The sequence below is a fragment of the Clarias gariepinus genome, chromosome 23 (assembly GCF_024256425.1).
Source record: "Clarias gariepinus isolate MV-2021 ecotype Netherlands chromosome 23, CGAR_prim_01v2, whole genome shotgun sequence".
NCBI classification, from domain to species: Eukaryota; Metazoa; Chordata; class Actinopteri; order Siluriformes; family Clariidae; genus Clarias; species Clarias gariepinus.
This window is the reverse complement of record NC_071122.1, coordinates 12,871,307-12,887,135: the sequence shown is the minus strand read 5'-3', so window position 1 is coordinate 12,887,135 and position 15,829 is coordinate 12,871,307. Positions and strand designations below refer to the sequence as shown.

General features: G+C 36.3%; 2 protein-coding genes and 1 long non-coding RNA gene across 3 annotated transcripts in view; 2 read left to right on the top strand and 1 right to left on the bottom strand.

Annotated features, from left to right (window-relative positions):
• The window catches only part of LOC128511448 (protein shisa-5-like), a 31,971-nt gene extending 26,896 nt beyond the window's left edge, over positions 1-5,075 (top strand). The window contains exon 5 of the mRNA XM_053484325.1: positions 4,387-5,075. Within this exon, the coding sequence (XP_053340300.1) occupies positions 4,387-4,559 (173 nt within the window). The 3' untranslated portion in view covers positions 4,560-5,075. The remainder of the gene's footprint in view (positions 1-4,386) is intronic.
• A 1,331-nt stretch (positions 5,076-6,406) lies between these two features.
• LOC128511088 (uncharacterized) lies at positions 6,407-7,049 on the bottom strand. The gene is made up of 3 exons (XR_008356156.1): positions 6,911-7,049; positions 6,717-6,812; positions 6,407-6,491 (listed from the first exon to the last, which is right to left on the bottom strand). It is a non-coding gene; the product is annotated as an uncharacterized LOC128511088 (long non-coding RNA).
• Positions 7,050-9,111: 2,062 nt separating this feature from the next.
• On the top strand, positions 9,112-9,965 carry LOC128510926 (protein BTG1-like). The gene is made up of 3 exons (XM_053483464.1): positions 9,112-9,146; positions 9,273-9,409; positions 9,670-9,965. Exons 2-3 carry the CDS (start codon positions 9,292-9,294, stop codon positions 9,963-9,965), a joined length of 414 nt encoding a protein of 137 aa, XP_053339439.1. The 5' UTR covers positions 9,112-9,146; positions 9,273-9,291.
• The last annotated feature ends 5,864 nt before the right edge of the window (positions 9,966-15,829 follow it).

Below are 15,829 nucleotides of genomic sequence, written 5' to 3'. Positions count from 1 at the left end.
GTATTTAAAATCTTAAACAAACGAGGAAGTAATACCAGTTTCATGATTTTTCTGTCGGATTGCAGCAGTTTGGAAATCGCAGCTTTCCATGACTTTGACACACGCTAACATCTTTTTCTAATGTCGCAAGTGTTGTGCAAAAGCTGCCCATTTGGAACACCCAGTGGTCTGTTTATAAATAAACCCTGCAGGGGACAGCAGGAAAAAAAGCATGTCAAGAGCTACTGTGCAAAGTGCAAGCTAGTCAGCAGCAACTCCATGTTTGGACCCAACAAGGTGACTGGAATTTGGCTAGCTTTGCTGGTGCTTAAGCAATTGTGAGAAATGAAAAGCCATTCACAGATGGGGAGTATGCCAAAACATTCATGCTTGATGTTCACGCCAATGAACTTGACTATTTTTCGAATAAAGACAAGATAATCAAACGAATAAAAGGCATGCCTCTGTCGGCAAGAACTGTTTACGATCGTACCATCATGATGGCAAAGCAAATTGAGGCAGCACAAGTGAAGGACATAAATGCAGCATTATTCTCGCTTTGGATGAGTCATCAGACATAAGCCGTTTATCCCAGTTCAGCGTGATTACAAGGTATGCTGGCCTATGTGAGGAAAGTCTTGCTGTTTTGCCTATGAAAAGGACAACAAGAGGGAAGGATTTATTTAAGTCTTTTACTAAGTTCGCTAAAGATAAAAATCTACTAATGGATGAACTTATTTTGGTGTGTACTGATGGTGCTCCTTGCATGGTGGGGAAAAACAGAATATTCATAGCGCTTCTTCGTGAACATGAAGAGACCCATCCTAAGTTTTCACTGCATCCTACATCAGGAGGCGCTTTGTGCTCAGATGTGTGGCGAACAGCTTGATGAGGTGATGTCACTGGTCATTCGGGTGGTCAACTTTATTGTTGCCCAAGCTTTAAATGATTGCCAGTTTAAAACACTGCTGGATAAGGTTGGGAATAATTATCCTGGTCTGCTTCTGCACAGCAATATGCGTTGGTTGTCAAGAGAAAAGGTGCTCAGCCGTTTCGCGGCTTGTCTGAGCGAAATCCAGACTTTTTTTTTTTTATGAAAAACGTTGAGCACGTTGAGTGGTTCCTGAAGTTCTACTATCTCGTGGACATGACTGAACATCTGAACCAGCTCAATGTGAAAATGCAAGGCATTAGAAATATAGTCTTATCCCTTCAACAAGCAGTGTTTGCATTTGAAAACAAACTAGAACTCTTCATCGCCAACATTAAAATAGGTCATTTATTACACTTTGAAAAACTGGGGGAGATTAATGATGCATGCACAGCAAGTGACCCTGCTCAACATCTTGATCTTCAGCAGCTAGCGGGCCTCACATCCAATCTCCTGCAGACATTCAAAGTGCGCTTTGGAGAATTTCGCACTCGTCTTTTAAGTTCATCACCCATCCACATGAGTGTGCAGTGGACAGCACCGACCTGAGTTACATCAAAGATTTTGAGCGACAAGCTGCTAACCTGAAAGCCTCAACCATGTGGGTGAAATAAGTTCAAGTCACTAAATGAAGACTTGGAAAGACTTGCACGACAGCAAGCGCAGTTGGCAAACAAACAAAAGTGGGGAGAAAGGAAAAAACTTCAACCCGCGGACCAGCTGATTGTCAAAACTTGAAACACGCTTCCCGTCACATACCACACACTGCAGCGTGCGAGTATTGCTGTACTGACAATGTTTGGCTCTATATGCATGTGAGCAGTCTTCTCACATCTAAAGAACATTAAGATCAACCTATGATCACGTTTTAACGGATGGAAGTCTCAACGCCTGCATGAAACTTAACCTCACCATGTCTGTAATGCCTGTAATGTTCTTTACCAAATCAGAGAACCGAGTCTGGATTTCTCGTTGGTCCGGTTGGCGTCTCACTGGGGCGTCACTGAGTGCATGGAGAAACAAGGGCAAAGTTAAGAATAATGATAACATTTGATAATTTAGTGATTTTAACTACAATGTGTGTTACAAACAGTGTTTTTTGTCACTGTTTTTTTTTCATGTCACTGTGTGAGTTAATTAATCTCGTTATAGTTTGTGAGCGTGGCAGGGGACTGACCGGTGAGGTCACCCACTCAGAAGTACCAGATGGGAAGGGAGGGGGCCGGTGGACATCACCTCAGGTCTACTATAAAATGCCACCGAACAAACTACAGATCATTCATAACACTGTGAATATATACAAGGGCTGAAACGATTCCTCACGTAACTCGAGTAATTTGATTACAAAAAATGATAAAGGCGAAATCTTCTGCCTTGAAGCTTCTTTTAATTAATTTTAAAAGCTTGTATTATTTTTTTGCACAATTGTTTGTTTGGCGTGACACAGCACGCTTCCGGATGCAAGCCGCCAGTAAACACAGGCAAAGAAGAGCTTATGTCACTCACAAAGCGGAAGGAGACGGTAACAGTTAGCTGTGTATTGATTTGATGGAGCGTTCTGTTGCGGACTGCAAAATGGAAGGGAGCAATAAAAATATCAACGAGCCAAGAGAAGATGAAACCAGTAAGAGAAAATGACAGAAATTGTCAGTAAAGGCTTTTGTTATGCCTGAACTGTAGATTTTAAAACTTATAGTTCTAAAAGTTGCACAACAAAAACTGTTTTTGTATAATTATTTATTTTAATGCAAGTCTTCGTTTTTTTGATATTTAAAGTTATTTGAAATACGTTTTTTACCTTCCTTTTATTGTGAATAATGACTGTGTTTATTTTTAATAAAATGCTGTATGCATTTAAAAATTAAAAGTATATTTTTCTAAAAAGAAAACCAAGTAATCTTTGTTTCTCTTATATATTTTACATTGCTGTTTAATTTTGCAAAAGTACATTTTATCCAATTACTCATTTAAATTTTTGTTCGAATACTCGATTACTAAAATATTCGTTGCTACAACCCTAATATATACTTTACTGTTTCGCGGGCATATTTCATTCTTCTGTTTTGTGTAAAAGTGCTAATATATAACAAGTCTACACCACACCGAAGGGGAAATAGTTAAGTCTTGGCTATTAATTGGGAGTGCGTAATCTCTGTATAAATATATTCTGTATAATATTCAATTCAATTCAATTCAATTTTATTTGTATAGCGCTTTTAGCAATTTTCATTGCCGCAAAGCAGCTTTACATAGTCAAAAGAATTATTTAGGTTTGTATGAAATCTAATATGCTTGTCAGTCTCTTTATAATAGGTATGTAGTAAAATAGACTAAACACTTGTATGTTAACTTACCTTGCTGTGTCACTAGCTTACATCATATTGAATATAAATTTATATTTCATTTCATGTTGGCAAAATTAAGGTAAAAGTTAAAGCTGTGCAATCGGGCAAATCAGTCTGCAGTAACCGATACAGTGTGACTATTTTTACTACAAGACTTAATGTTTTAATAATAAGAACTATTTTATTTACAGACAATGAGAAAATAATATACGAGGAATGTTCAAGTCAAACCAGAAAGGCTTTTTTTTTAGTAGGGAGTTACTTTTTTTCATGGTTGTTATCTTTTCTGACGAGGCATACAGCCTGAAGCTTTACTTCAGCAGGCTAGAATGGCTTTTGCAAATCGTTACATGTTAATGTGCAGCACTGCAGCAATTTGAAAAAAAGATGCAGTGGCTTAACATGGATCAGGGAAAACCGCCTTTTTAAGCTTCACCCACCTCCAGCTGATGAATGTAGTAGGTGGTAATTGGCAATGATTGCTTGAAAAAAAATGACTAAATTACATTAATGAAACTAATTGTTCGGTTTTTTTTTTTCTTGATTCAAAACACTCACTCATCTGAAGACTGATCCATAACATCGATTACACAATGTGGCTGTAAACAAATACAATTAACTTTTTAATTCTTGTTACTACCTCAACTCAACACCTCAACACCTTATTATTATGTTGTTGTCGCACTGTCACTTTGTTGCTTTTGTTTGCACATTTGCACGTGCACTTTATGTTGTCTGTTGTCTGTAAAAACCCTGCAGATAGTCTTCCTTAGCTAGTTAGTGTTTTATAATTTATGTTGTAATTTATGTTAGGTCAATCTGTCTTGTCTCTGCTAGCCAGCTAACTAGGCCTCTTAGTTAGCTAGTTTAGTTTTTCTGTTAATTTATGTTGTAAATTTATGTTGCACGTAGCACCTTGGTCCTGGAGGAACGTTGTTTCGTTTCACTGTGTACTAACTGTATATGGTTGAAGTGACGATAAAGCCTACTTGAACTTGAGTAACTTGAACTTGAACAATAATTAATATCTGGCATGCCAGTCACAGCTTCACAATAATATGTTCATGTTGGTGAGCACAGCAGTGTTTAGCCTTTAATTTAATTTTTATTATTTTCTCTCTGTGTCTCCAGGAGGATATCCTTCACCATACAGCCAAGCCCCCTACGTTGCCACTCAGCCTCCGTACCCTCTCAACCCCCCTGTGCAGGCCGGCTACGCTCACCCTCCTCCCCAGCCTGACTCTAACGCTGCTCAGCCTCCATACAACCCAGCCTACGTGGAGCCGCCCAAAACCGGATACTAAACCACAAACGTCGGACAACACCACCATGGCTGGATTACAGACACCTACACACTTCCACTTTTGCTCACACCAGTCCTATATGGGCTATATTTCCCATAGATAATTACAGCGTAAGGACTCTTTAAACCACAATATAAACTCCAGAGATAAGAAACCGCATGTACTCCAGAGTTTTCCATGAAAAACATGGAACATATGGAAAACATGTTTATTGACCCCGAGCCATGCTCTGCCTTTTTTTTTTCTTTTTGCGAGTGAGGAGAAAAAAAGGGAATATTGTTTGTACAGTACGATTGTAACAGAACCAGTGCTGATCCAGGACAGGAATCTTATTATATTTGTTTTCTTTCTTTATATCAAGTGTAAAGTTTTTTTACAGCTCATGCAGGAGTGACTCTTCAGGTGACACAAGGGCACTGACAGTGTTTTCTGTGTGCTAGTTTAACCTCAGCGTTGGCTGATGATGTACTGTATATGAAGCTTTAGCTGGTGGAGGAAACTGGTAAAAAGAGGGGAGGGGGGCTTGAGCTTTTACCTTTTAACACAGTAGGTAGTGTTTAAAAGATGTCCTATTTATGGTAAAATGTGGGTAGTGACACAAAAGGTCCTTTGTTCATGTTGACTCACTGACTGGAAAAAAGTGGAAATATCATTAAAAGGCAATTATAGTATACAGTAGTATAGAAAATAATGCAAGATGTAATTGCACTAATTTACAGTTTTGCTTCATAGCACCAAAGGTTTACTAAGCTGTTGAGGATTATATGACACCAATATGTTTGTGAACATGGTGAAGATCCATTTTGTATAACCAATGATCCAGAATATGCCTTAATTTTTCATCTTATGCAGTCAGAGGTAAACTTGGTATGTTAACCAGCAGATGTAACTTAAAGAGTCATATCCAGTAGCAGATTAAAATAGGATTGTAACAATTTGTTTTAAAGTATTTCATGTCATCTTTGTGACAGAAATGAGGTGCGAGTTGGAAACATGAGAAGACTGTTGTGGGTGGTGATGTGTGTTCATTTCAATCAGCCCAATTTTTTAAGACGGGAAGCAGCTCATCTCAAAGCTAATCAGGAACAATGCTTATTGTTGCACAAAAAAAAGGCTTATGTAAGCTTATGTAAAGATATGTACAAATCTTGGGTGATAAAATTTGCCAAAGCTGTGTTCAAGATTTTAGACAGACTGACAACTGAGTCATCTGTTTACGCGTGTCCTATTTTTATGTGTGCCAGATTTCTTTCTTTATTGTGTTTGCTTTTCTTTTTTCCCGGTCACATATGTTGTATGACTGGTTTTAGTTAAAACATTGTAATATATAAAATATTTTTTATAAAGAATATTGTGTGCAAACTCAAATAAAGAAAAGTGCTTGAATAGTTATTTCCTTTTTTTATTTATTTAAATTACTAATATTAACAAATATTTAAGTACAGTTTGATGCACGAGAAAGGGCTAAAATTCATAGACTACCAGGTTTAGGTATTTATAAATTGATAAAACACTTCATTGTTTTTCAATTTTTTCTTTAATTAAGGATCGTAGTGAGCAGCTGTAACAATCTTGGACGTGTCAATTCTAATCAGACTCGCTAACACCTAAAAAAAACATGTCTTTTTACAATTTCCCTTGGAATACTGGAATGAACAGGTTCAGTCCTTTTCCAGCAAGACAACTTCTCTGGTTTCTGCGCAGAACTGTGACCTCAACTCAACTGGACATCTCTGGGATGACGTGGAACACTAATTGCATCATAGTTCTTTTTTTTTTGTTGCAGAAATGCATGTATTTCCAACACTGAAATCTTTTTTTTTTTTTAAGTTTAATTTACTGTATATGTTTGCTTTCCAGCTGGTAAAGTGTTGCAATTCTTCTAAAATCCTGCAGATGGTGCACTTTAAACTGTTTACACAGCACAGCATCCTGTGTAATAGGAGCAGATTGTTTGTTTAGAATTCTAACAAAATCTGAATAAAAGAAAAAAGTATATTGAATTAGGATATTTATAAAATCATGATACTTTCATAATCGCAATGTTAATTAAATCTAGGTATCGTGACAGAGCTGGGGTAAAATTACATGTTTACTGAAAAACAGGATGATTTGGACAAAAGCTACGTGTATGCATAAAACAATTCTTTGGATTACCTCAACTGACCATCAAACATGACCACATGTCCTCAGTAATGACTTTATTTGATCTGGAGGTCACATACTGGAAAAGTCGTGCAAATGGGCAAACATCTAGAAAAAAAAGTTTGAACATTACTGCATTACATACGAACAAGCACACAGGCGATGACTGCTGAAGCCCTGTCCTTTATACATTATATCATACATACATTTATGAGAGCAAAGCTTGTTTGCTATTTTGTCACAATCCACAAGAAGTGCCAGAAATCTCACAAAAAGCCAAACAGTGCTGTATGGCGAGTCCAAAGACAAGTTCTGGGTCACAGTCTGACTTTCCAACACCACCTGAAATCTGTATTCAGAACAGTACAATGACAAACAGATCCTATAGTACTGTGTAAAAGTATTTGCATGGCGTATTTGCATGGCGTATTTGCCTGATTTTATGGGCATATTTTTCACAATTAGATGATTAGGATAAAAAAAAATTATATTACACAAAGATAACCTACAATAATTAAAAAAAATACAAAAAGATAATACAAAAATCATTTTTTTTTATTATTTCATAATTTTATTTTATTTTCTGCTGCGTGACCCATGTGCGCTTGAGGTCACGAACTGACTTTGACCTTGGATTTTCTGGTAGAGCACAGAATTTATGGTTTCATCAATTATGGTAATTCGTCTAAGCAAGATGCAAAGCAGCTCCAGACCATCACACTACCACCACCATGTTTGACTGTTGGTATGATGTTCTTTTCATAAAATATTGTGTTAGTTTTACACGAGATGTCCGTCCACAGGATATTTGGCAAGTAATCTTAAGAATAATCCAGATGTTTTTTGGCACATATTAGACAAGACTTTGTGTTCTGTTTGATCAGCACTGGCTTTCCCCTTGGAAATCTTTCTTAGATGCTTTTTTTTGCCAGTCACTTTCTTATTGTTGAATCATGAACACTGACCTTAACTGAGATAAGTGAGGACTGCATATCTTTGGATGTTATTCTGGGTTTTTTATCCAATTGTGGATAATGGCTCTTTAGACCATATGCTTCTCTACTCTACAACCTTAGCAACCCTACTCATACAGACCGTACTGTATGTGACACAAGTCTGTTTGTGATCATGGGCATCACTGCATTTATAAAAACGAGTGCTAATAATATAATGCATTATGTATAGCAAAACATACCTTCAGTTTAAGCTTGCTTTTCTTTCTCTGCTTTTCTCCTCTATCTTTTTTTCCGGCTCCAGAAAGATACCGTTGGTTGCCGTGTCAATTCAAATTAAAATAGCCTCAAAGTGCGTCGGATAGATTAAAAAGATGAATAAGTGTAAAGTTAGCAACGGGACAGACAACCTTGTGAAAGGCAATACATAAACCAGTTAAATCCATATTACCATATACTGTAGATAAAAATATCGAGAACTTTCTTTTTCACAGCACATTTTCTTTCATGCCACTGCCTAATACGCAATGAAACATTAATAAATTGTATGGACATATCTATAATGGGACATTTTAGGGCATGCTTGACTTTTTATCAAACGTGAGCAATTTGAAAAGATATAGTGGAATGTATGTAAACGAATACTATGATCATTACGGCACTCCTGTTCTCCCAGCATATTGCAGGTGGTGTTATGCAAATTAGTATGTGGTGCTTCTTTAAAGCTCTTTAAAGCTTTTATTTATACTGTTGCTTTGTATTTATTATCATTTTTGACAATTTGTGATGTATTAATTTTACAGAGCTATTCTTATTTATTTAATATGGTGGGTAGAAATAAATGCTCACCGTCGTTGTGATTTGTATCGTGTTGAATGGGTCAATGCGTTGCAAGTACATATGTTCGTGTATTCACATTCTACTGTGGTGAAAAGTAAATGTTTTTAATAACGTGCGCGGGCCCTTTTATTATGAGGCAGGTTCCTAGGCGATTGCTTGTTGGACGTATTGCCATTAATTACTGTACTTTAAAAAATTAATTCAACAAGATCGTAAAAAGACATTCAATTGAAACTGGGAAAATCCTGGTTGTTAGGTAGTGGGTGACGTCATGATTTGAATCGCCGCGCACATTAAGCGCGATCCGGGAAACATTGGGGGAAATGAATTTCCCAGAACACCTGTAACGCTAAATGGCTATTTAAAAAAAGCCCCGTAAACGTGATTAATTCTGTTTCTGTTTCTAACAAACCAATCAGAGCGCGGTGTGAAATCCGCAGCCAATAGGAGCGATCAGAGAGGACGCCATTTCAGCGTCGTGAACGCGCTTTGCATTACGCTGACAGCGTCCTCTCTGAGCCCTCCTATTGGCTGCAGAATTTACACCGCGTTGTGATTGGTTGCCTGTTATTGAAATAATAAAATAAAAAAATAGTATGAGCATTAATGTACAGCGAGTACATTTGAGTACAACGTGAGTCTGGAGGAGGTTAGTTGTAATCTATTTCCGGAATTTAAAAAGAAGAAAAGTGCTGAAAAGACTCAAATCTAACTTCTACATAATCTTATTTTCAATTTACCATAACATTTTAATGTGTTTTGTGATATTTTGCAGTTTATGAAAATATTTCACGATGAAAGTCGAGGTGTCCACAGCTGTGCACTTTATTTCCACCTTATTGAGAGGAAAAAGACTTCTGTCTGAAGAACAACTCCAACGCTTCAGCCATTCTTTGCAAGAGGCTTTAGGAGGTGAGATTACACATGACATTAAACCAATATTTCACGGTATTTCATTATGGTATAATAAGAGAGTGGAAGAAGAGGAAAGCTAATTAACATGGCATTAAAATTAAAAGGAAATAAATGACAGATTTATGTCACAGGACACTAGTACTGCCCAGAAAAACTGCCTTTCATTCAAAGTGAATGATAATAATATTTTAACAACGAATGTATTCTTGAAACCATATTCAAGTTGGACTGAGTTATTTATTCTCCTATGATTTCAGCGCATTACCAGCACCACTGGTTCCCTGACGCACCCTTTAAAGGTTCAGGATATCGCTGTATCCGGATCAACCACAAGATGGACCCGCTTTTAGGGAGGGTTGCTCACGCCATCGGCCTTAGCAAGGAGCGGCTCTGCCACCTGCTGCCAAGAGAACTTACTATGTGGGTCGACCCCTACGAAGTGGCCTACCGTATAGGGGAGAATGGATCCATAGGCGTTCTGTATGAAGCCACGCCTCCGCTAGAGACTCATCTGAACTCTGTGGACAATTTTAAACCAACTGTGAATCAGTGACTTTAGCTGATCCAAATCTTGGTCTCCATTTGTTTTTATTTTTTTTATGTATATACTGTATATAGTTATAGATATATATATTTAATTAAAAGTTTTATACATTTATTTAAGAATCCTTTAATTTTGTTCATAGTGTAATGTAAAAACTGCAACATCTTTTGCAACTGCAAAATTAATAAATATTTTATTGTTGTAAGAAACACTCTGCTTTTACTTCTTTGCTACTACAATTTGCCTACAGTGGAAGCACACAGCCATCTATGTGAATGAACAAAAGACTTTTAAAAACTGTGGCTGTGACTGAAACTAGTTAACATTATGTAGCTTACAGTCAAATGGTCAAATTAGCAAAACTTGAATAATGTTTTTCCAAACAGCTCTCTTGCTGAGCAGATATCTTAATGAAACAAGTGCAAATTCATTACTTTAGTAGAACTATTAGATGTAAATTGAAGTGTTACTCACCATGAAATTTTGTTTATATTGAGTTTGGTTAGCCTATAAGTCTGCTAACACACAATCTTACCACTGGAACACGTCCAGGCATAGGGGGTAGGATATAACTTAAAAAAATTAACTTATTATGCCAACTTTTTTAAAGTTAAGACAACTTAAATTTTGTTTTCAACCCATTAACAATTTAAATTTGAGTTTAAATTACATGCAAAATTAAGTTAATATAATTACCAGCATTATTATTTGATCACAACTTATAAAAATAAAGTTTGCAACTTAGAAAGTTCATCTAAATCAATTAATTAGAATGTTTAACTTGCATTCATGTATTAAATCAAGTAGTGGTAAAAGGTCCTCTGAGTTAGTTTTTAGAGTGTGGAGCAGTGGAGTTTTGGTTTGAATTTGCTAGACAATTTAAATTAAGCAAAGACCAAAAAGTACTTTAATGGATAGCCTTTGATACTCGATTTAAACCAGGTGAAAGTGATGCCACATTTAAGCAGTGGGCAACAAAAAGGCATTAGAGCAATATGTGTACAGTAGTGGAAAATGAGGAATGACTGTTTTTCCAAACACTCAAAGAAAATTTTTCTCTTACTAATCGGGACTTATTTAGGTACATACAATTCAGAGATTACTTTAACAGAGAAATAAAAATGGAAACTTCACACGAAATTAATCCAGTTGTGAAGATTATGATGAATGCATACAAATCAAATAGTAAATGTACAAAAATAATCTCCATGTTTTACGTAAGTATTATGGAAAGTAAGGCCAACTCAACATTATACCTTAAATCAAGGTGGGAAAAAGAATTAGATGTAGAAATTCTACCAGATGTATGGTTTGATACGTGTGAAGTTTAACATTCCTCCACAAGCTCGCAACAATTGAGGGTATTCAATTGGAAGAATTTAGTACAATTCTTTATTACACCTAAAATCAGCAGTAAAGCTTCTTCTACACCTCAACAATGTTGTAGACAATGTGGCTGCTTAGAAGCACACCTGAAGCCATTTTGGAAAAATTTACATTTAACCCTAACAAAATTACTTGGATATGAGATCCCATTTTCATGCATCGTCCTGTACTTGGGTCATATTTAACTGGTTACACTTCAGGAGGACCGATACCTGGTAAAAAATACTCCTGACAGCAGCAAGGAAAACCATAACCAGAAGCTGGTATAAGCCTGATTTACCTAAACAGCAACAATGGCTTGAGGTAATTCAGGAAATAAAGTCGTTGGGACATACTAAAAATGCAATAAAAAAAAAGGAAATGTTTTTTTTTTTTTTAGATATATAGCGTTTTCTCAAAGCAGCTTCACAGAATCAAAAGAAAATTAGTATAAATGTGTAAGAAAATATGAATAAATCACAATTTTCAGATTGTGTCTGATGAGCAAGCCAATAACAATGGTTGCAAGGAAAAACTCCCTGAGGTGGCAATAGGAAGATAGCTTGAGATGAACCCATTATCATTTTTGTGATATCAGATAACAGGGGTATCTGGACTCTTTTGTATTGGAGGCCTAAGCACAAAACTGTTCGAAATTCACAATCCATCAGAGAACAGCTGACTGCATCGGCAAAGTTCAAGACATATTCATGGTCAAGTGGAATCATCCTCAGTCATCACATGCATCCCAACCAGATCACATGGGTCCTTCATACGTTGAGATCTCCAACCAGAAGCGGGGCACCAGGATGAGTCTGACAGGTCTGAAGGGCAGAGGAGGTCTGGATTACAGGCAGCTCAGGAGTGTAATGTGTAGCTTGACAGAGAGAGATAGGGAGAGGAGAGGAGAGAAGGAAAGAAGAGAAGAGAACTGTTAGGTAGGGTCACAGTCACATGCGTAAGGTGAATGTATATATATTGCAGAGTGCAAGCAGGGACTCCAGCAGGACTAACTATTACAGCATAACTAAAAGAGAGAGAAGGAAACACAGACAGAAGGGCTTCCTGGGAAGTAAAGCAACCAGTCACTCCACCATCAACAAACCTGAGTAAATAATGAAAGTGAGGAAGACAGCATCCAAATATACCAATTCACCATAATGCTCTACATTCATAAGTCCCCCAGATCTGCACAGTTACCTAAGACAAATCCATCTACAGAAATGCTTAGCTAAATAAATAAGTCAAGGGTTTTGATTCCATAAGGCAAGGGTTTGCTTCCCACTCCCCACTCTCTGTGCATGGAATTCTCTTAATGCAGATTAGGTTAACTGGCATTCCCAAATTGTTTATTTGCTTTGCGACAATGACAATTGTTAAAAGCACTATACAAATAAAAATTGAATTGAACTGAATTGAATAAATGTATTTGTTAGTCTGGAGGTTATTTGTAACAGTTAGTGTTATATAGCAGATTCTGGTGTATTTCCACTAATTACAGTATTATACTGAGGCAACCTAACATTACTGAGGCTATATTACTTGGCCGACGTTAGGTTTAATGTTAGTGTTCTGTACTACAGCCTATGCTTTTAATGAATTAACATTAATATATTTTAAACATTTTTGAACATTTTAAATCATGTAACTGTCAGGTTAAAATTAAATCTGTCTACAGCACAAACACAATGCTTTAACAAGATTCCCAGTTAACTTGTCATTGTGAAAATCAATCGCAGTCCCACCAGCGGTCAGCTATCACCTAATAAACTGTTTACACAGTGACTGGTACTTTTTACGGTGAATGTCGCAAAGTGAGTTTTAACTATACTGCAACACACCCTCCAGAAAGAAAAAAAAGTTAAAAAGTCTGTAGCAGTGCGGGAGATGAATCTATTTAACGACAACGCAATGTCACATTTCCACAAAATCCTTAAAAGGAGGCAAAAGCAAGTGTCATTAAAAAGGTTTCTTGTTAAAGACGTTTTCCGACAGCAGCGATTCTGTTAGTGTGTGTGTGTGTATGTGTGTAAAAGTCGTACTAAACCCCATTTAGTAAACATCTGGTTAATTTAGTGCAAAACAACACAATGGTAATCCAGACAGACAGTGGCTATGCTAACATCTGTTTCAATGTCAAACACTAACATCAGTTTCATTAGCACACGCATTATTCATTCATTACCATGATAACATGAATTTTAATGCTGTCTTCGAAAGTTTATGAATTATTATGGCAATTTTGGTTCTGCTCATAGTGTATGTTTATATAGCAGTTAAGGAATGATAATTTAATCACTTCATACATATATTGATGTGATACCAAATTATCTGCATTTCAATTGTATAAAAATTTAATTCAGACCCACACATTCAGATAACTGGCGCTGTGCCAGTGCTTTTTGCCTGGTATGATTACGCCGTTAAAGCATGGCGGTCCAGTGTGTGGGAGAGGAGAGAGAGGCCTGCTGAAGTGGTATCCGTCGAACCCATACCCATGGATGTAACGATGGATTACGATTACTGTAGCATTTCTGAGCCTTCATCACTAGACCTGGCATGTGCTAAAATAAAAAAACTTTCTAATGAAGTGGGGGAGCTGAAAAAACAGCTACAAGAGCTACACGTTCAGCGTGACTACATTTACAGAACACAGTACAGGGTCGTATTTACAATGTGTTATCTATATATACTACTCTTAGTCTATCTCATAAGGCTCTTGTCTGTTACAGGACTGCTCTCTATCACTTTATCATACTGACAAGCTCTATTTGCACTATACAGTATGTCTGCATTTGCACTACTCTGCCTGGTTTGCACTCTTTGCCATGTGCCCTTTTAAAATTCTACTTTATGTATATAATGTTATCTGTTATCCACCAAGGGTCTGAGAGTAACGCAATTTCTATTCTCTGTATGTTCTGTACATGTGGCAGAATTGACAATAAAGTTGACTTTGACTTTAATAAGTTCTTATATAGTATAATATATATATATATATATATATATATATATATATATATATATATATACTTATATAATATGGTTGTTTTGCAAATACAATGCATGTCAGTAACGTTAATCCGTGGGAGATCCTGAAAACAGTGGGTGTAGAACGTAGCCATTGCTAAACCGGAACTGACTGAGCCCTATTGAAAAGAACACAGAAGTAGGATTCAAGGATTCAAGGATTCTTTATTGTCATACCAGCACACTTCCATGTTTTGGTACGAAATTCCGACGCAGGTCCCGTTTAAGCCACAGAGATAGCGTAGTAGTATAAATATGAGGATGTTTGTATCTGGTGTGCTATCTAGAGGCTTTGTTCTGGGAACTTGAGAAGCCGCTGCATCAGCAAGTAGCGCATTAGCTTTTCCTTTTCAGTTAAAGATTATTTTAATTACTCCTTACTTGTGTCTAAAGACTAAAGGTAAAGACTTAAGGCAAGTTTTTAAGTCGATAAAAATTATGTTGCTCCAGCTGGCTTTCGCGTATTATTTTAAAGCAATTTTATTTGTTTTCTAGTTAATTACTATAATAATATATACAAAATAATAAATACCAACCATTTGAAAAATCAAATGGCTCCAAATAGATTTTTTCTTTTTAGGTTTCTTTTTCTTTTTTGTAGTTTTTTTTTTTTTTTGTGGGTAGCTTTTAAGAAATACATTAGTTCAACCACTATTTTTGTGCAACTAACTTTTTTTTTATTTTCAACTGCAGTTAAAACACACATTTGCTCCCCAAATTATAAATAAAAAACCTGGCCATACTCCCTTGAAAAATTACTGTAAGTATTAAAAATAATAAATTATGCCATCCCAGAAAAGTTAGGAAAATCTCCGTAGATATAACAGTCTAAGCCTAGTAGCATGTCATGGAACTTTTCAAAAGACTAAGCTGTATATGAATAAGCCCACATCAGTCATTTCCGAAACTCAAAAAATACATTCAATATGTATTTTAAAATATGTATTTCTTTAAACATTTTTGTTTTTTCAACTTTTAAGATAAGATTTGTTGAACATAAAGCATAACAAAACTAACCTGAGAGAGAAACATTCTAAAATAATTATTTAGTTGACTTCCAAATACAATGTCAAAAAGTGGCAGGGTTCAGAAACAGGTGGAATCTTTAGAAAATATTGTTCTTGCACTGGCTTTCACTCCATCAAGGTTAAGGAACAACTTCTAAAAACTTCAAAACTGTATTTAAGTTCTTTGCAGTAGCTCATCTTGAGAGCATATATTATGCCCATCAGCAAAGCACAGCACCATGGAACATCCTTTCCCATCAGGACTTTTTTTGTGTATCATCAGGATGTTTTTTATACACTCTAATTCATATACAGTGAAACCTCGGATTGCGAGTAACGCGATTTACGAGTGAGGTCGCAAGACAAGCAAAGATTTTTAATAAATTTTGACTTGAAAAACGAGCAAGTCTTAGTTTACGAGTACCGATTATCACGCATGCGCTTCTTGTTTTGACGCCGAGCGTCACGTTA

Coding starts and splice junctions, on each gene's coding strand:
- LOC128510926 (XM_053483464.1), top strand. CDS start 9,292: ATGAAAGTCGAGGTGTCCACAGCTGTGCACTTTATTTCCACCTTATTG. Junction 9,410..9,669: donor TTTGCAAGAGGCTTTAGGAG/GTGAGATTACAC, acceptor CTATGATTTCAG/CGCATTACCAGCACCACTGG.